The 21,435-nt window shown below is 35.1% G+C and overlaps 1 protein-coding gene across 2 annotated transcripts in view; it reads right to left on the minus strand.

Annotated features, from left to right (window-relative positions):
* Window positions 1-21,435, minus strand: part of rst (irregular chiasm C-roughest) — a 129,849-nt gene that overhangs the window by 61,034 nt on the left and 47,380 nt on the right. The window contains exons 1-4 of one of the 2 annotated variants that reach the window (XM_028323339.1): window positions 14,741-14,802; window positions 8,962-9,328; window positions 5,834-5,984; window positions 3,849-3,929 (exon numbers count right to left, since the gene is read on the minus strand). In XM_028323339.1, coding sequence (XP_028179140.1) covers window positions 3,849-3,929; window positions 5,834-5,984; window positions 8,962-9,123 — 394 coding nt within the window. In that variant the 5' untranslated portion in view covers window positions 9,124-9,328; window positions 14,741-14,802. Of the gene's footprint in view, window positions 1-3,848; window positions 3,930-5,833; window positions 5,985-8,961; window positions 9,329-14,740; window positions 14,803-21,435 lie in introns of those variants that run through there. The other variant, XM_028323338.1, reaches the window with a different exon arrangement.

The following is a 21,435-nucleotide window of genomic DNA, read 5'->3' on the forward strand; positions in this document are numbered from 1 at the left end:
GCCTAATATTGATAAATTAATACATTTTATATGGATTCCTTTTTGAAAAATAATCACACAAATTGAGCTTGAAAAAGAAACACGATTTAAACGTAAAGTTCGTAATTACATAATGTAGAAATTAATTCTGTCTCAAGTTACTTACTAGACTGTCTGTACTTATCAGTGATTGAGAGCTTTTTAATCGTCTTATCATAATTTATTTTGGGTAAATCGTGTTCTAATTATATTCCTTCATCTTACATAATTGGGTTTATTTCCATCCTATCCCGGTATAAGTTCTTTATCATACTTACGTTCGACCCTTTGCTTTTACTATCAAACGTTATTTACTTAGCCAAGTTGCCCGGTCTCTGTGCAAACAGAACCTCGCAAAGGGTCTGTGTATATAGAACTGAAATTTATATAAGATAATAAATAAATTCCGCCTCATTCTATGAAACAATAAACTAAACCCCAGCTCCGAAATAATCCAACTTCGTAATCCGGTGACGTACTCGAGATCAAATTTGCTTAACGACTGAAGATAATACCGGCAATACTGAAAGACGGTAACGATTATTTAAGAAACACAAAGTTAAACCTAAATCTTGAAACAATGGCTGAATGGGCCATAAGAGCCAGGCTAAGTAAAGATAAGAATATACAAGCCGTGACAGTTCAAAGAGAAGGCAAATTTATCAAAAGGTTACGCGACGCTTACAGTCCGACAAAGGGCTATGTAAATTAATTTCACGGACCTTTTGCTTTGCATCTGAATAGGCGCTTGAAGAAAGGATCGAAGCACTCCAAATTTCTAAGACAGTTTATTATAAATTCGCATAAACGTCTCGAAATGTAGACCTGAAATTAATTTTATTGGGAAACTCAATTGGCGTGAGAGAGGGAACAATTCTATTGATACTTTAGCCAAAGGTATAGTACTCGAGGGGTTGATGGGTAAATATCGAATATTCCACAATCAAGTGACAAGATTATAATATGATTTTGAAGAGGGCAATGGAAAGGTCGATTTCTAAACAATGGAAGACTCGGGCAATAATAATACTTGAATATTCGATTTCTGTTAGGAAATGTTAACTCAAGTCCATAGCCAAAACAATTTAGGAGACCTTCCCCCAACTTATGTAAAACTCTTGATTTAAAACAGAATCTTGTAATGAGATCACGTTATGATAAAAAAGCAACCGTCAACTGAATTGCTTACCCGAACATGAAATATTAAATATTTAAAAGCAAACTTCTCAAAATACAAGATCAAAATTACAAAACATGAAAAGGGAAGCAAAACGTAAAAGGGTAAAAGAAAAATTAAAAACAAATTATGTTGCCGAACAAGCGAAATTCAGTATTGAGGAAAGGGGTGATCTTGAAAAAATATCTTGTAAGGCCTTTTACAAGTCGAGCTCTTTAAAGATACATTGAATATATTTTGCGAGGCTATTATTGTAGGTGATTTATGATCTTTGGGACATGCGAAGCTATGTAATTAGATGGTATCACATTGAAAGTTGTATCACACGCCATAATTTTCTAACAAAAGGAGTACTTAAACAGGGATTTCTGGCAGTAAAAATGGATCATGGATTTTATTAGCATGAAATTAAATAAAACTTTTGTTTACACTAAACAAGCCTTGCACTAGTTACTAGGGAGTGAATTTTGGTCTTATTAACGTAACGTTAATCAAGATTGCAGATCACTAAAAAAGCTTGGATTGTACCATCTCAATAGTCTTCATAACTTGCTAAACAAAGTATGCTTACCATCAACACATTTAAATCCTTGAAAAGGGGAAGAGGCAAAAGCGATCCTCATTGGAATTTTGATTTGCCAGCATTCGTTACATTTATGTTTTCAAACGAGATAAAAAGAATGTGAATCTAAAACCTATATCCAAAGCTATATCTAAAACCTATATAGTGTTCAGATTCGTATGAAAGAGTCAGCTCATTTTCCCTTTTCGTATTTGTTTAGTCTGCAAACACCCTAAACTGGGCGATACTGAAAAAAATCACCAAAGTAACAGCCCGGAAGGGGCAAAGGAAGTATGCTCAAAGATTTTTCAATTTATTAAAAAGGAAACAATACGTTGTACGAGAAAGAAATACCTAGTGACTGGTGTCGACGAAAATATTGCTTTCAATTTGTTAAAGCACGGAATGCTGCGAAATGAACTGAAAGAAATATGTGTTGGTGTTTTTATTAAAAGATCTGAAGAGAAAAATTGGCTTGATAATCCTAGTGTAATCTAATATGATTATGATGATGAAGATGGATTTAATAATGATTATCATCAGCATCCTGCAATTACTACTACAGTCTCCAATTAAAATCCTAAAGGATCCCATGATGGTCTCGATTAAGATAAATCTGATGGAACCGATAATATCAAGCTTTTTTTTTAACTACGATGCAGGTTCATCATTTATATTTTTTCAATTTAATTTATACGCAGATTTTAGTATAAGAAATTACTCGTACTCGTATGTTGTAATAAAAACATTTAAATTATTCTTTATAAAAATAGAAATTCGAATACATAAACCGAATTAATTGAAAAATCGAGATACTAGACAAGAGAAAACAAAAAAGAAAGAAATTTCGTGGCTAAGTTTCCACGGCTAAGGAAACATAATCTACTTAATTCTGGGGGTTTATTTTGTGTTGAGATACACAGTGTGTATTACACACACAGGATAAATTTACCAATCTTTTGAGCACGTCCAATGATTTATTGTTTAAAATTATACTCTGTGGCTTCCACTGTACAACACGGCTGGCGTTAAAAAACTAAATTACTGATATTTCAGGTCAATTTCGATGCATTATTTATTTTTGAGTAAAACAAGGTTTCGCCAAAAGTATTGGTCTCAAAAATTATATGGTCCGATATAATAAGAAGGTCCAATTTCGTACACCCCTACAAAGATAATCATGTAAGAAATTAATAAGGTTAATCAAAGTTTCTTATATTTTTGTTTTTGCTACTTATCTTCCAACTTTGTAATTTTGCAAAACTCAACTTTAACACCACTTAAACAAAGTTTTAATTTACTAAACAGTTTATTCCGTGATAAAGCAAAATACATTAACACAAAGAGATAATTCCAAACGGTCTAAATTAGTTTCGTTAAAAGTACCCAACGTACCGTGTTGTAAACCCACTAATAAAGATTAGAACGCAACAAAACAAACACCCTGTATAGCAATATGTTGGAGCCATTAAGTTTAGTTAGATCCAACCCTTATTGCGTACATTATAGGGATTAAACCAACAATAATAGCTTTACATTAGGGAGGTGCTGTTATCGATAATAATAATGGTGATTGTCGATAAAGTTCTAAATTTTCAAGTGAAAATGTAACAGTAACTTAAACTGCTGCTTTTAACACTTATTTCATTGTTTGAAATACCGTTGACATTTTTCATGTGGTTAAGTTAATATTGAGGCTTTAGGAAAAATACGTTCTATTTCAGTGTCACTGATAGTAGAATGTAATTATATTAAAGACCCTTGATCATATTATACATATTATTGGTCGAAAAGAGACAATTAAGGAATTCTTTGTAATTAGGAATTAACAATATTATTATAAATTATGTGATTTGGAAGATTGAACTTTTTTGGGACTGAATTTAATTTCATCATAAAATCTCTAACAATCTTACGCCCGTATTCACAAACATTACTTTGAGATCTCACAGTGCGCGTGGACGCACAGGGTGACACACGAACACAGAGCTCTATTCAACTTCAAACAACAGCTTCACTTAAGCAAGCATCGTTTGTGAATACGGGCGACATCTATCGACACCGTCACAGTTACATCACTAATCAACAAACCTCTGCTCCCGGAGCTGACTTGGCACTGGTACTTGGCGTCATCCTCCAGTGTTACATCTCTGATGTCCAAGGAGTAATCCCCTGCAACAAACACGTCGTCACTCACAATCAGAGGCAAGCCTTGGCTTTGGATGCCAAGGAACAGGACGTACAATATGTTACAAGCGTTGTTCATAGATGTGACTATGATGTGGTTTTGGTGAACGATTTAGTTCAAAATATTAAACTTAAGTTCAAAGCTTGAGTAAATTTTTAGGACCTCCATCCCTATAGAATAGGTATTAGGTAATACTTATAGATTTTGTCATTTAGAGAAAAGAAATTGTATTTCTTTGACTAGACTCTAGAGTATTCGATATGAAAGGTACTGTAAAATGACGTTCAATATCAAGATTTTGAACCACAAAAAAAGGTCAATCTACCGCAAAATTATGAACTCTTTCTTAATTTTTTTCTGTTCAAAATTTTGTTACTAATAGTGATGATAAAATTTGGAAACCAAATTAACAACAAAACTTCTAAAATATTATGACATAACGCCTTCAAAATGCTATGCTTGTAGAATTATTTCCTGCAATCTATTGCCCACAAAACAATGAAAGGGACTCGTTGACGGGAAACTGGAAAATCTTAAATCCATCCTGAGCGCTTACTGTGCATTTTACGCCGAGAACTCCGCGTTAAAACGAGAAACGTTGTAAGAGAGATCTTGGAAAAAATTAAGCTGTTACATAGCATGTATAAAAGAGTAAGCTGCGGTAGGATTGGTCCCATAAACTTTTAATTATACCTGACAGTTAGCTGTCTTGGACGCTAAACAATTACAATCAATAAATGGCTAGAAAAAATTAAAAAATGTTGTTGATTTATCTCCAACGTTTGACTATGTTTCTCTATGTATTGCTAATAAAAAAATCAAAATGGGTCAAAGTTATGGGATCGATTAATTTTACTTTTGTAAAAGTCAACTAGAATTAAAGTAAAATACACCACGACTTTGGATTCTTTGAAAATATTCACTATTAGACAAAATAGTTTTAGCATACCGCAGGGAAGCATACTAGGCCCAATACTATTTCTTATTTTGAATAAATTTTCTTCCAAGATCCAAGAATTGAAAAGCGGGTCTTCTATTCCTCTCTGCTTTGTGGCCAAGTCAAGTGTTCTGACGCAAAAAAGGTCTGGGGATAATGACGGAATTAATTAGGTAAGAGGGGAACGGCAAAAACGTAAGGATTTTGTCAAAGTATGTCTTCATGGTATTATGAATGTGTTTTGGATATGAGTGGGTGAGCACGTGTAAGGGGAAGGAAAACCACATGATCGTACAAGTATTCAAGTGTTGTTAATTGCTGATGATTTGGTAGATTATTGTGTGTCTAATACCGTCAAACATGAAGGTTATTAGAGCCTTAATTAGCAAAGTTAATAACCCAGAAAACATTTATTCTGATAATTATTGAGAATCAAAGCTACACTGTTCCATGAAAAAAAATTATATCTATTGTGTTACAGAAATTAAGCCTAATGTCGTGACATCCGTGAATCCGTGACAGCTTGACGTGTCAAGCATAGTCATTGTTGTGTTTTTTTACAGTTAAGAGCAAGTTTAGTCTTGAAATTCTTCAGAGGTTGAGGATTCCGAGTGAAACTCACTTCCAGCTTTGGCCTGGGTACACCCCAATAGTCCACCGGCGGCAGGATTCGAACCCGCGTTCCTCGGATCTCGATTCGGGCAGTCAACGACACCATTGGACTATATAGATCGTTTCATCCACGAAGACGCGCCCCACTATTCTTCCGCTAATGTTTGAGTATTATCGGTACACGCTAAATTATCCATGGCTGGACACGCACACTACAATAATGACGCATGAATGAATGGATCTTGTCGCTTTGTTCGTCGAGAAAAACATTATTTTGTGACATATTGATGTTCTGTCCACTCTACAATAAGACTAAGTAATACTATAGCAAATAGTTACCTTCTTCATCACTCCCGATCATCTTGTATCGGTCGTAGCCACTCAGCTCCCTGTGCAGACCAAGTCCAAAGTCGTCTTTCGTCCACTGCAGCTGACCTGCCTTGTTCTCCACCCTGCAGGGCAACGTCACCCTTGATCCTACTACCGCCGTCTGGAGATAAAAAATCAAGTTTTTAACACTATAAATAAGAATGAGTTGCATCACCTAACTTTGACCGTAACTATAACGATAACCTGTGCTTTTTGTATAGTGTTTGACAGATCTTTGACGTTTGTTAAATTCAAATTAAGATGGTGCAAACCAGCCTAAGAGAAGCAAAAGAAGACATGAAGAAAGAAGAAAACAACATCCATGAGGGTCCCGTTTTTTAACATTTAGCTACAGAACCCTAAAAAGTGAGTTGAGAATTGCCTTCTTGTCACAAAACCGAAGCCCATGGCAATAGGGTGGCAATTAGTATTATTATGACACATGACAGAAAAAGCTAATAAAATTAAGTAAGAGCAAGTTACTGCATAGTTAGTTATCTTGCACTGGTTGGGTTTTTATTAGCGGTCAAGCTGTAGATCCTGGCTACACAGGAGATGTTCAGTTCTATTCCAGATGTAGGTACTTGAACATCAGGCTAAACATTTTAAAGCAAAATATTTATTTATTTTCTAACTTCCTAGCAGAGCCGTCATCAGAGGCAGCCAGAGTAGTGATAAACTTTGCTATTTCTAGTCTTAAGTTGATTTAGATACTAAGTTTTTTGTTATGATGGAGCTGACATGTTCGACTGTATCGATCTAAGCTCCTAAATAAAATAAAGAGAAAAAAAAAAAACAAAGTTTAGTTTGATGTAGAGAGAGTATCCCCATTTCATTTATATTGACCTAATTTAGCATGATATTTGTTTAGGTAAATAATTTACTATGAATAAACACTCAACTGGTCTACTTGATTAATATTTGGAATTCTAGTCAATAGTTAAATCATGTAAAAGTTTTCAGTATGTAATTAGAATAATTTTATCAGATATGCTATGATTTGTTGTTTTTGGTTTTCGTGAAAAAAATAGGTAAGCTCAAGCAAACTCTGGCACCATAAGTTGTAAATAAATACGATGTTGTAAGAAGAATCTATAGATCTAGCTCTTACTCAGTCAGTCTTTGTCAGTGCCTGAGGTATAAGAACGGCACGGGAGGTATGATATTGACATAATAATAATTATGACTTAACAGAAAGCACACATAAGTCTCGCTGACATTTGACGTCACAAAAACATCCTCCAGTGCCGCTCCCATACTTCAGTTAGGTATGTGCTGGCCACTAATTTAACTCAGTGGCTACAGTACATCAAGGACAAAATAAAGTAACAAAAGTCCTTAACCCTTAAGGCTTGGTATTTCTTCTAAAGTAGGTATTTCGCGCTGTCAAAATCTGCGCGCGCAATTCTTCGCCGAAAACAGCGCGTCAAAGAGCTCCCGCCACAATTTCCAGCTACACAGTATAGAAATACGCAGTTGGTTAGGTTAGGTTGACTTCCTTCCCTTCAAGCGTCACACTCACAACACTTTCTAATAGAAATCATATCCAAGTGATACAAATTAAAACACCTTTCAGACTTTTTGAGAATATATTCTAGAATCGAATAAATATAAAATATAACTGCAGAAGTAAACACTGTTCAAAGTGGCCGTGGCGTCGCCCGACCTTCTGGAAGTTCTGCGCCGGCTTAAAGAATTTCAAGATTACGTCACCCGACCTATCGGTAGGCCCTTGGAAGCTTGAGCGATTGGATTTTTTTTTTATGATAAGTTACTCTTAGTAGCGATTATTTAGAGCTTGGATAATAAATTTAATTATAGTTGTTGCAATTCACGAAGCTTTGCATGTGGTTAATAACATTAATTTTAGCTTTCTCCAGTAACACTGGTATTATTATACTGTGACTCATCAAAGTCATCATTGTCAAAAATATTGACAAATCGAGAACTGTCACGGCCAAAAAACTGGCACGCGTCCGTCCTCCGTAAGCGCCACCGCGCGACTGATTGAGATTGTCCAAGCCGTCATGGGCGATTTTTTCCACATTTTTTAACATAGTAACTAAATAAGACGCAATATAAAAATTTCATCCGTTAAAAGCCCTCAAGTTATTTCTGAACTTTAGTTTAGTAAAAGATTCAGAATCTCAAATCGTTTATTTTAAAAATAAAACCATTATTAGAAAACGAATAGAGGTAACTTTGGGAATTTATTCTATCGAGTCAACTTCATCAAATCGTGTTTCCATCCGTTAATAGCCCTAGAAAATATCCTCAACTATGCCCAAAAAAAATCTTAGCCTTTTATTTTACTGTTTAGTACCTCAAAAATGAAAAATGAAAACCTCATTTTCGCCATTTTCTCTGTTACCCGGCCTTAAACACAAAAGGTAACAATAATGTACTCAGCGGCAACAAAGCAACTGCCATAAAATAATAAGTAATTACAATTAACGACCGCAGAATACCTTTGTAAAGTACAACGGATAGTTAAATAGCCCATTTCAGTTTCTAACTAGTTGCTATTGTATAAAGTTGCCGAGTAAGTTTGTGAATACACACTTATACGAAATATCTATACGAATATATGTACGTATAGTTGTAAAGTGTGACTTAATGGGACGTGTCAAGACTTAATTTAGATTTTGTTTTGTCTAAAATGGCGATGCTTCTAGTGTCTAGACTATTTAGAGATTTAGATTGGATGGATTTACGTTTTGTTCAAAACTTTGAATTTAGCGAAGCGAATACGAACTCGAATAGAAATAATACTTGGATTTCGTATTGTAAAATGGAAATTGCAATTTTGACTCTTATATTATGCTTGTATTAAAATAGAGGTGCCATTGTTATGTTCAAATGATAATTGGGTTTCAAACACAGTAACATTTATATGAAAGAACAATTTTTAACAGTTATTATAAATTGTTCACTTGGTGAATTGACAGCCACAGGATTCGATCTTAAAGCTTGTTGCTTACCTGGTTACCACCAGGCTGTTAAGACAATGGTTAACCTGTCGATTTGACGTAGATAACCAGTGTCTTTTCAAAAAGTCATTTTATCATGCAATTTTTTAATAATAAAAATAAAATTACCTGATCCTGCGGCTCCATAGCAAACTTCTGTTCATGATAACCACCACACTGTTCAACAACACCAACTAACACTAGCACACTAAAAAACGCACTATGGGTCCGTAACAGCAGAAATAATGGTTTAACACCCCTACTCGTCACTTTTAACCGCAAGTCCCTCATGCTTTCACTATTCCCGCTACACTAAATGTATAACATAACAAGGATATCCGGACTATTTTTAACATTCACATTTTGTCCGGATATTCAGCTCCCCCCGCTGGATAGACCGTCCGATGCTATTTCAGGGTTAACACGGAACGTTGGCGCCATCTTATTTTTAGTGCAGATGAGTTATAGAGGGCGCTGCTTGATTTATTTTTCTTTCCTGAAACAAGAGAAGATCGATTAGTGTGGGTTGAAATAAAATATAGATGTTTATTTATGGAACATGTTTGTGGAAGTGAAATGGTTAACTGCTTATCAATATTTAACTTTGAAAATACTTGTTAAAACCAATTAAAACAGTAAAATCGGTTCTCTAGAAAATACATTTTGTTTTGAAAGTAAAATGTGTAGTTTGCAAACAATTTTATATTGCTAACTTAAATAAAACTAGCCGTTCCACGAAACATTAAATTTGTATTCAGAAAACTATTCTCATAAAGAAATAACTTTGATATAAACCTACATTTTAGTGCGAATACTTATTTCTAAACTTTAAAACGTGTGCTGTTATGGACGTACTTTATGTATACTATACTAATATTATAAAGCTGAAGTGTTGCTTGTACGCGCTAATCTCAGGAACTACTGGTGCGATTTGAAAAATTATTTTTGTGTTGGATAGCCCATTTATCGAGGAAGGCTTATACATAGATAATTATAACATCACCTTACAGCCAATAGGGGCGGAGCAGTAAAGAAAAATTTTGCAAAAACGGGAAATATGATTCAAACTATTTTCACCCGTAGGAAGTCGCGGGCACAGCTAGTTTTATTATACGTTAGAAAGTTTAAATAGCAGTTGAAAAGTTATAGTAGTTTAGTGAAATGGAATATAATTCCTAGAAATAGACTGAAAATACATACTAGAATTTGTAGATAGGTATTTATGATTATAGGTTTGAATAGGTAATAGCTTGAAAGAGACATAATAACACACTAAATGATAGCTGAAAATTAAAATTACACGTTAATGTCATAAAAAAACTCATAACTAATTTATTTTTGTAAAAGCACTTCTACACGTCCCAGTATTAACCCTACCACTGCTTCGGGACAATAAATGGGCCAGTGCTGAGAAGAAGCAGCGCAAGAAAAGCCCGTATTCACAAACGATGCTTGCTTAAGTGAACCAGCAAATCGAATGCACAGCGTTGAATTGAGCTCTGTGATTGGTTCATGTGTCAACCTGTGCGTTCACGCGCACTGTGAGACCTCATAGTAATGTTTGTAAATATGACAGTCACTATCCACGGAATAAAGCGCTCATGTTAAAATTACTTTTAAAGCAAAAATAATCTTCATAGTTAAAATATTTATCTCCATAATGTGTATCTATTAAATGTACACTTTTATACGCGTTTAAAATTGCAGTCATTTCATTATAAAAGTCATCAAAATTTTATTCATCATAAACCAAATTACCTTTTTAACCTTTAACCGACGACGTGCGGTCTCACAGACCGCTCCAGTTTTTGAAATTTCTGGATTGCAATGTTCTACTTATTCCCGTGTCCCGAGCGTCTCAGTACCTTCGAATTAAGTTGCCCATACGCCATTACAGTTAGTGGTTACATCGATGAGGGCAGTTTTAATAAGATAATTCGATTTAAAGTTTAACAGCGGTCTGTGGGACCGCACGTCGCAGACTACGTAACATTTTTGTACTATACTAAAAGTTGCGTTTTTGTTTTAAACAACAGATTTTTTGTTAAAATGATGGATCCCGGGCCATCACAACTTAGAAAAAGACATTTCCCAATGGTCTATTGATATTAGGACATAATATTATGTAAAATATGGTAGTATGTAAAAAAATACCGCGGAACGGGTAGTAAAGCAAACAGTGACATGTATTCTAGGTTCTGACAGGCCTGGCTCACTCCGCGCGGTACATCCGATAATTACCTACAGCGAAGCGCCCCGCCGGCGGGTATTATATCAGTCGAGTGTCACGCGCGCGCTCGTCAGGACGCTGGCGCGTGGCGTGCGTTGTAGTAGTATGATTATTATTCTATGATCGAAGTATTATTTAAAAATGGACATAAAGAGAAAGAAATATTGTGCGGCGTTCGGGTGTTTAAATTCGAAAAGTAATCTACCGGATTTATCTTTTTTTTTTCGCTTCCCAAAGGTTGGCCATGTAGGTAATCAATAATTCTTAGGATAGTATAGGAACCTAACCTACTATGAAGGTTTTCCATAATGAATGCATACTTACCTTCATACATACGTCATTACAAATAAGTAGATTATTTTTTTTTTCACTAGACAGCAACCCTAACAGCGTAAGAAGAGTTCAGAGGCACGCGTTAGAAAGAGACAAAACTTGTAGGTGAATAAAATTGTAGGTACGTAGTACTGTGCGAGCTGAATTCCACTGTATCGCGTCGTAGCAAGACTCGCATTTATTTAAATCGTCTTGCGGAGTAATCCTTCTGTACCTGTACTATTACTTATTCTGTGGTTCTGACGTGCCAAATCAGCCTGATGTCGTTGCACTAGCTGCAAAAAAAGGCGTACATTTTAGTCCACCTAAATGAAAACGAAATTATCTTATAGGTGTTACCTATGCATACCGAAAATGCTTGGCATGCGGTAAAAAATATGTAGTAATTGTGCCTAATGTTTACCCTACGTCAAAATTTTTTTTTGTGCATGTAATGTATGTGTAATTTATTTTTATTTTATTCATTATGTTCACTATATTTAGGAAGGAGTATAGTTTTTCTTGCTTTGATTAAAATTTACAAGTTATATAGGTATTATTGAGCTCTAGTATAATTTCAATGAAATTAGGGGTCAAAAAAGTTTTAGCCATATTTAAATAAATAATATACATTCATTCCTCACAATTTATACGTATGTTTATTTGTAATACTGTAATATTCTCAAAAAGTATAAAACCAATATACTTTTATACAAAAAAATGAGTATTTTTTGAGTAAACAGTATAGCGGTCCCACAGACCGCACGTCGCAGACGGCGTGACAAAAAAATCACGTCGTCGGTTAAAGGTTAAACAGACGAATCAATTTCCAAAGATGGCGGATTGAAATTTATTTAACCTCTCAAACGCCCGGAATCTAATTTAATATCCGTTTATGCAACACTATCCGAAATAGATTGGAGATTAACATAACAATCTAAATTTTAATGTTTGAACCCATAACACATTAAAATCAAGTTTCGTTAAACTAATCCAGTGAAATGTTGTTTGGTATAATAATCCGTCGTATAGAAAGTAATAATAGAGGATTAAAATTAAATATAATGAGGTTTAATGAGAAATTATAGTTTAATTTTTACTAGATATTCGTTTTAAATAATAATTATGTATAAAACCGTGTTTTGTATACATATAAAAACTGTTTTTTAATTCATTCAAATTTTGCGTTAATTTTAGGACACCGTTTAGTTGGACACCATTTTTATCATCAATTCCTAATTTTTAAGTGACCCCTATGAAAAAAAAATCCTGTTATGTGTTACCATAGGGGTCACTTAAAAATTAGGAATTGATGGTGAAAACGGGCATTAGTATCCATGACATTGAAAGGTAAGTACTATCAATACTTGGTTATTAGTTTCGATTTTTGTCACCCAAAAAAACTCATAAAACTAATTTTTTATCCAAGTAGGCTTCTAAAAAGCACTTTTACACGTCCCAATATTAACCCGACCACTGCTTCAGGACAATAAATGGGCCAGTGCTGAGAAGAAGCAGCTTGCCGTTTCAGAAGCAGTGGACTTTATACAGAGATTTTCTGTGTACCTATGTCACGTTTTTTCAGGCGATCTTGAGCTTCATGCTGATAATTTTATTTTAAATTTATTTCTCGTAATGAATTAGGGGTTAATTACTCCATTTAATAGCACAGTCGAAGCATGAGTCAATTAACACTGTTTGTTTTCCGAATAAAGTTAAATAAAATAAAAATAAAATAGGTAATTCATATGCAGAATATAGGCTGTAACTGGAAATCATTATACAACGAGAATTTAATAATCACTGAAACGGCACCAGCAATAAATCATAATAATTAATATTATTAATTATGAACTTAAATCAAAAATACTTATTTTTATTATGAAACAGTGTGTTATTAAAAAAAGCTTTAACTTGCTATCAAAGTCTCTTAACAATAGTAGCTATTAACAATAGTTATTTGTGTAAATTAGTAGTTAGATATTTTAACTACTGCCTACTGTGTGCCTACTTCAACTAAAACCATTGCACGTCATGTACAAATAACGGCGTATCAAGCTCAACACTATGGCATCTTATGCAATTGAAATAAATTATGTACTGTTTTGAAACATAAGCGGGGACATCCCGTTTTTTGCAAGTACTGTATTTTGCAGGAACCCGTTTGGTAGTACACGTATTAGTTTTAATATTAACGTTTACACCAATATCCCGTTTGCAGTGTCCCGCAAAAATCCGGAACTTTCGAATTTGTAATTGAAATTTCAAACTTACGTGTATTCAAATGACAGTTGAGTCTTGTCCTGCATTTCTGGATCCCGCAAAACTGGATTCCCATACAAAATCAAGACTGTGGCATTTTATGCAGTTGAATTAACTGTTATTTTGCTACAAAATACTACTTATACAGGGTGTTAGGTAAATGGTTATATGGGCCGACACTAGCCCATGTTAACATGGGCATATAAATGGTATGGTGAAGTCAAAAAATTGGGCTAGTGTCGGCTCATATACCCATTTACCTAACACCCTGTATTCATTTGACTGTACAGTCAGTACCTACAGTTTAATTTTAAACAATTTCATCACCATGAGAAACTAAAGCGTAACCACTTGAACTCGATAACATTTAACTAGTTCACTGACCCTAAACTTATCAGCACATTTTAATACGTATCAATTAGTTAACCAAAAACTAATTAAATACAAAATCAAAGGTTACCGTTCTTATCAGCGGCACAGCTGACTGAAAATTAAAAAGTTAATGGTGTGATAAGATAAAATAAAACATAAGTAAACCCATTGGTTTGAATCCAAGAGTTTAAAAGATAAACTTTATGATCAGGAGAGTGTTGGAAATAAAAAGTTAAACTAATTTAAACCACGTTTGATTGGTCGGAAGCTCCATCGTCTAATACGTTTTGAACTTTATCTACTTAAAATAATTAAGTTATTGAAGTAATGGAGGAATTTATTATTTTGAATTACCAACTCAAAATTTAAAAAAGTCTTAAATATATTGTAACAGGCATGATATGCCATGGATTGTGGTAATGACAGATGTCAATGGTGTCTCTTAACGTCAGACACTACGAAAGGGGGCTATATAACACCAATGGGTGTATCACTAAATGTCACTTTAATCTAGGTTTCAACGCGCGTTTAACTTTTAACAATAAAAGCAATGTAGACAAATATAATTGGTCTCAAAGAAAATGGAAGATTTTATTTCGGCGACTTATACAAATACGAAAGATAGAGTTCCGACTGAGAATCAAACACGGATCCTTATGCACTTAGGTTAATTCACCGCATCACGCACCCACGTGCAATGAAAAATATTATTTTTATAGACAAAAAACTCACCTGATCCTCGTTAGACTTTTGTAGGGTTATCCCTATAACATGTAACGCCTTTTTTGTTAAAAATTTGAGTACAAAGTACACTTAGAGCCGAATAAAGGTTATTCCTTCTCTCTTTCACGACACATTCGCCTTGTCGTCCCAACCCATCGCACGCGACTGTCTAAATTTGGTACTGTTTTATCCCGGGCTATTTCTAACCCCCCTTGTATCTGTCTGACTGACTCAGAAGTTACCGGAACTTGGTTCTGTTCAGTGATTTGGTTAAAATTAGTCATGAGACGATAGCACGTCAAGCTAACATAGGCTTAAGTTAAGTAGTCGTTAAATAAGATATTTTGTAAAAAATAACTGTCATTTCAATGACAGAATTTTTGTGTCAAAATTAAAATCAAAAATTTAAATTTTGACAACTAGTGGCACTTATGAACGTCAAAATATGTACAGTTAAAAAAAGGTAGTCCTTAGGGGCACTTGACATGTCTCCTCATCTTTTGGGTCCTACCAGCGCTTAAAAATTAGAGATTGATGGTGAAAACGGGCAGTATACTACTAAACGGGATGAGTATCAAAGATTTATTTCTTCATGATTGAATCGAGAAGTAGAAACCGTTCTATTCGTAAACGAATTCACAAAAGTTTTTTAAAGTTAGCTTAGCTTGGGAGCTTAACGGAAATAGGTATTACTTTATCTTATTCCGCCCACCATAACCATCCACCGTTTACAAATTAATACTGCAAAAAATGCCTCTCCAAAATAAAAAAAATATAGAATCGATGGCTCATAATCTATTTGTTTAAAACATCATGGTATGAGAATGTTTGTCACTTCCGGCGCTGCAGTATAAAAAGTAGTATGACCAAAACCGAATTTGGAATCCTGTTTAAGTATAACGGTCGTTTAAAAATAACTACTGAATTACTCGATGGATGAGTGGTTTGGTCAACCGGTTTGGAGACGTGGTCTGCGGTTTGAATCTTTTTATTTGGTTTGATCAAATTCAGATGGCGTTAAAGTATTTTGAAGTTTGGTCTTTTAAGAGAAACTAGCGGCCGCCCGCGACTTCGTACGCGTGGATCCCGTTTTACCCTCTTAGGGGTGGAGTTTCGTAAAATCCTTTCTTAGCGGATGCCACGTCATAGCATCTACCTGCATGCCAAATTTCAGCCCGATCCGTTCAGTGGTTTGGGCTGTGCGTTGATAGATCACTATGTCAGTCAGTCAGCTTTGAGTTATAAGATTAACTATTTAGATATAGCAATATTGTGTCTGTCCAGCGCGGAAATCAAAGAACTTTATTTGGCCCAAAAATGTCCAGACTTTTATCAAAACATAATAATGATATTATCTAAGAACAAAAGGTATAAAAACTTAGAACAGACAAATTATATAAAAAAGTTGATCTACCTATACCTTCCCAACAGTACCTATCTGTAGGTGAAGCATTCAATTTTTCTTAAAAATTCGTTACTTTAGGTAAAAATTGTAGCAAGTAAGTCATACTTGGACTATTACTCCCTTCTTATATTATATGAAAACTTAGTTACCACTAACATTTCATCATCATCATTTCAGCCATAGGACGTCCACTGCTGAACATTGGCCTCCCCCAATGATTTCCATGTTGATCACCACTAACATTAACGCTGTGTAATAAAACTTGCCCTATCTATAGAACATTCACAAAACATCAACAAATTTAAAACAATATATTTTGTATCAAAACTACCTATTAATTAAAAAATGCCCGCAGCGAACACTAATTAGGGGCAGTCAACTGACGGTTACAAATCCCTCGGGAACTCTGTATATTTCCTATAAAAGTCACTCCCTTGTCCCTTCCGAGAATAAAGAGCTAAAAGAACAATGTAGCTTGATATTTGTTAAACACATCTATTGAAATAAAATAAAAATAAATAGCGTTGGACATTTTTGCACTGCGCCGCGGCGTCTTTCCGTTCTATACATGGCCAGAACGCACCCATAGGAAACTGCTCGTGTATATTTTGTAGTGCCTGTTTGTAAATCTGTGACTACAAACTATACACGAATTTTGCGTACTGAACATGTATAGTTTGGAAGAGCTTAGTAAAAAAAGTCATTTCCAAACTATACTCGATTAGTTTCACACCCTTGCGTTCTGGCTATGTATAGAACGGAAAGACGCTGCGCCGCGCCGTCTAGTCCCAAACTAAGCAAAGCTTGTACTATGGGTACCAGGCGACGGATTTAGACATAGGCCTATTCAAATACTTCTTTTGTAAATAGGACCTAACTATGTGGAAGACCTTGGGGGAGGCCTTTGTCCAGCTGTGGACGAACGAACCTAACTATTTATAGTGATATTCAAAACCACAGACTAATATTACAACAATATTTGAATTTGAATTTGAATTTGAAAACAATAACTAGAAACTACAACTTTTTAATTATAGAATTTACATGCCTAAAACTTACAATTTTCATAAATTTCATTACACAGAATGGATTTTTAGATATTTTTTTTGCGGATGATGCTTAGAGCACAATTTAATATCAAAAACAGTGTAATATTTTGTGCACGTAGAGTCAATTACACCTAAATTTTATTAGCCTATCAATTTAGACCTCTATCTAGGGTATTTGGAGACTAATTCTTAGGCTGAGTTGCACCATCTTACTTTAGTTTTGACAAACGTCAAAATTCTGTCAGAATTTTGACGTTTGTGATGTTATTGTTAAGGTTAAAATAAGATGGTGAAACTCAGTTTTAAACCGCTGTTGTGATGTTTCAATTTCTAAGCGGGATCCTGCAAAAAGCAGGATGTCCGTTTTAGCCCAAAAATACAATTTGATACTATGAAATACACAAGAATCGCCTCCCGTATCACGTCGACCACGAATCGTGAACTCATGGTGGTAATTAAAAAAATCAATAGTCTCCGCCCAACGCCGGAGCCGCGGTCAATTAGTGTACTGTGTAACTACCACGCCATGTCTGTAAAAATGGTTCGGGGTTATTTGCGACAATTTTTGGTTTGAAGTTTTATAGTAGCGTCTATTTTTTGGGTTTATTGAAGCGTGTTCGTATAGGTTACATGAAAACTTTGAACAACTTTTAGCTTCTTTATGAGGCCTATAATAAATTTTGCATGGGGGTTCCTTTTAGAACGTAGGTGCTCACTAAGAACGGATTTTGGGAAACTCCACCCCTATGGGGGTAAAACGGGATCGATGCGTACGAAGTCGCGGGCGGCCACTAGTACTTGATATTTGTCGATGCGGGTCGAAGGGAAATTTGACTTTATTTCTGGACAAACTTGACCTTCATTGATTGTATTTATTTTATTGGCGGTCAAGCTGCAAAAGAGTTGCAGCTGTGGGAAAGAGAGGTGGGAATAGTCCCTTGTCTCTTGATATAAAGCATAAAATACGGCCACATACAGTGAACGTGATTTCAACGATATTTGGACGTTTGAATAAAAATTATTATGTATTATACCTAATAAAATCTCGTAGAATCTATTTTAAAGTTTGACTGCCTTTTTGTGATTATTAGAACTTATTATAAGTAAAACAAGATTATTTTTCTCCGCCATTCATAATGTAATCTACTAATTATTCCATTTCAGTGAACTTCATCATTTTATCTTTACTAACTATCAACTAGATAACGATTTGATCGAACCAAAACTTTTTATTCACGATAGTGATCAAACATGGCTGCCACTCTTCCTTTAACACCGGCGCCACGTTGCAGCCAACGTTCGTACCAATGTTGGACGGTTAATTTTATAAGGCGTCCATTACGTTATACCAGACCTGTGACTGTCCTATCAGAATCCTGTATACGTTAAGGCCTATTCAAACCTGAGCGATATTCGCTGCCGCTGTGGGTAGAGGTACATACCACGCGGGTTTCACTCAGGTATTTAGTATCAAGTACCGCGGCTAGAGCGTTTTCTCTGCCGCAGACGGCAGCAAATACCGCTTAGGTCTGAATAGGCCTTTAGTTTTATACCAGTTATGTCCTGTCAGAGTCCTGTTAGAGTCCTGTATACGTCAGCTGTTAACACTAGTTCTGTCCTGTCAGATTCAAAGCAAACCGACACGCCTTGGCCAGCTCTCAAATTCTCAATGCTTGTCTCAACGCTGGTGCCAATTTTGTAATACATATTTAGTTATGTTGGCGCCACACGTTTACTTAATATGTCTTGTGTTCAAACTTGGCTACAAATTGAATGACCAATTCCAAGATGTGCGGCTACACATTGGATCTTATTCATAAACTCTTCACTCCCATCTGCCCGCCTACCCATTACACCCCTTCGTCTTTTTCATATACAAAACATCGACAATAATAATTAATTATGGGTCGACATTGGCTATTGGACGAAATGTTACGTTTATGTCCAATTACTGGCCAAGACCGATGTACACGTTGATGTTTGCTTCGAAGACTAAGCTTAATGTGTGGCGCCGGCATTAATAGTTCCACATGTTGGGCTAGTGACATTGGAACCTGTGTTGGAACCAAAGTTGGAGCCAACGAATAGAGACGGCCTAAGCGGAACCCCATTTGATGGACGACATCGATTATGTCAAACGTGTCAATAATTGGTGACATTATCGGCCACTCGTCTTCGGCTCCATTTATTTTGATTATTATTGTCATGTGAAGTATATTAGCTATTACACAATCTCCAAGATTGACAGTGTCGGCACAAAGTGGACCGATGTCCTCACTTCATGGGTTATCGTGGAAAAAATGTTAAGTCGGGTGAGAGGATTGTAGATCTGTCATTAGTTAATGTTAGTTAAATGACATTTGAAGATACAATTTTTTCATCAATCATTTTTGAACATAGCTTATCTACGATAGATGGTCAAACGAGTTATTTTTAGGAAGTGACGTATTTAGTAACTATGACACAAGCATGGTAATTTCTCGTAAATGCCAAGTAAAAAACTTCGAATTGAAAAAAATCTTAGGCGGATTTTTTTTATAAATGACAGGCGTGGTCGCAAAAATGAGATTCGGAAAGAACACATCAAAAACTATTAAATTACCGATTATCAAAACTCTGGAAAAGTTAATAATAAAAGTTAATAAGATAATCACAATTATTTTGAACCAAATGACTGGACTAAATTGTTTCAACGTTGGACTAAAGTGTTTTCTGTGATATTATGCAACCTCAACATTACAACAGATTTATAATTTATATTTCCAGCAAGGATTATAATAATAGAAGCTTAAATTCCAGCCATTACTGCTCCAAGAGCTTGAGAAACGAATTAAACAAACCAAGTCAAACAAGAAGGATCGCCCAACTTTTGTAATTGTATTAAATTAGGCTTAACGACCTCATACTGCTTGAATCACATAATTATATGCTGTTACTTTCTTTGGAGAACCATGTTTGTGTTAGCCGAATAATAACATGTTGGGCACGTCAGTATAACCACCAAATCGGTAAGTCTACAGTCACGAAGGCTCATGGTTGGTTTTGGGAAGCAGAAATTGCCTCTATTAATAGTATTTAATTTAAATATACGCTTGAGATTTACTAGGAAACACATTAACTGTACTACATACATATGTATCGATGATGGCATCATAAAGGTAGCAGGAAGGCGCTGGACGCAGGCCGCTACCAACCGGGCAGCATGGAAAGCATTGGGGGAGGCCTATGTTCAACAGTGGACGTCCTATGGCTGAGATGATGATGATGATGACATAAGTATAAAAGGAAAAAAAACTTAGACTGAGTTGCACCACCGAACTTTGACCGTAACTTTAACGATAGCCGGTGTTTTGTATGGATTATGACAGATTTTTGATGTCTGTCAAAGTTAAAGTAAGAAAAGCCTAAAAGTTGACTGGGAGAGAATACCAGGCATTAGTTAAACCTGATTAATTGCAATACTCGTACAGATTCAATCGACAGTACTACATAAGTATGTAGTCACTATTGAACTCTTGTCTCCTAGCTGATCCAGCGAACTTCGTACCATCTACGTTCTTCAAAAATTATGTAGGATTCTAATAGTGAAAGATTTTTTCAAATTAGTCCAGTGGTTTGGAGCCTATATTCAATACAAACAATGAAATCTTTCCTCTTTATTATACATATTAGCGTAAATTGTTCTGTCACTTCCTAAAGCTGTATTTATCCAACTTTTTATCGACTTGATGACTTTATCGAACCGAAAGAGGATTATAAAATCGCTATTTCTCGATTAAGTTTTAGACAACAGATTACGTTACTCAATTGTTTTTTGTATACCGAAACCCTACTGAATTCACACAATATTTTTAGCACACTATTTCGGGCAATAAAAAAGTTTTTCGACTTTTTTTGAATCAAAAATACAGCGAATCATCCGAATCCGTAGCGTTCGAAAAAAGTTGTTTATTATACATTCGATCCAACAGGTTTTATTTTCGGCCCGACCTGTTTTTGTTAGCAATCGCCACGTCCTTTTTCTTACTTTTTTCCGATCCTTCTGGGAACGGATGTATCAAGCATCCGTTTAATCGCTAAGTTAGGGTTGTCAAGAAGAAGTTAATTGATTATTAGTTCAGACTTAGACACGCACGTTTCTTTTTCGTTTATTTATTTAAGCAATACGAATAGAAAATAATGTTCATCTACTTCTACACTAACTTTATAAAAAGGAAAGATTTGATTGTTTCTTTATGAGGTTTCCGAAT

The sequence above is a fragment of the Ostrinia furnacalis genome, unplaced genomic scaffold, assembly GCF_004193835.3.
Source record: "Ostrinia furnacalis isolate ACB-3 unplaced genomic scaffold, ASM419383v2 OfSCF0635, whole genome shotgun sequence".
NCBI classification, from domain to species: Eukaryota; Metazoa; Arthropoda; class Insecta; order Lepidoptera; family Crambidae; genus Ostrinia; species Ostrinia furnacalis.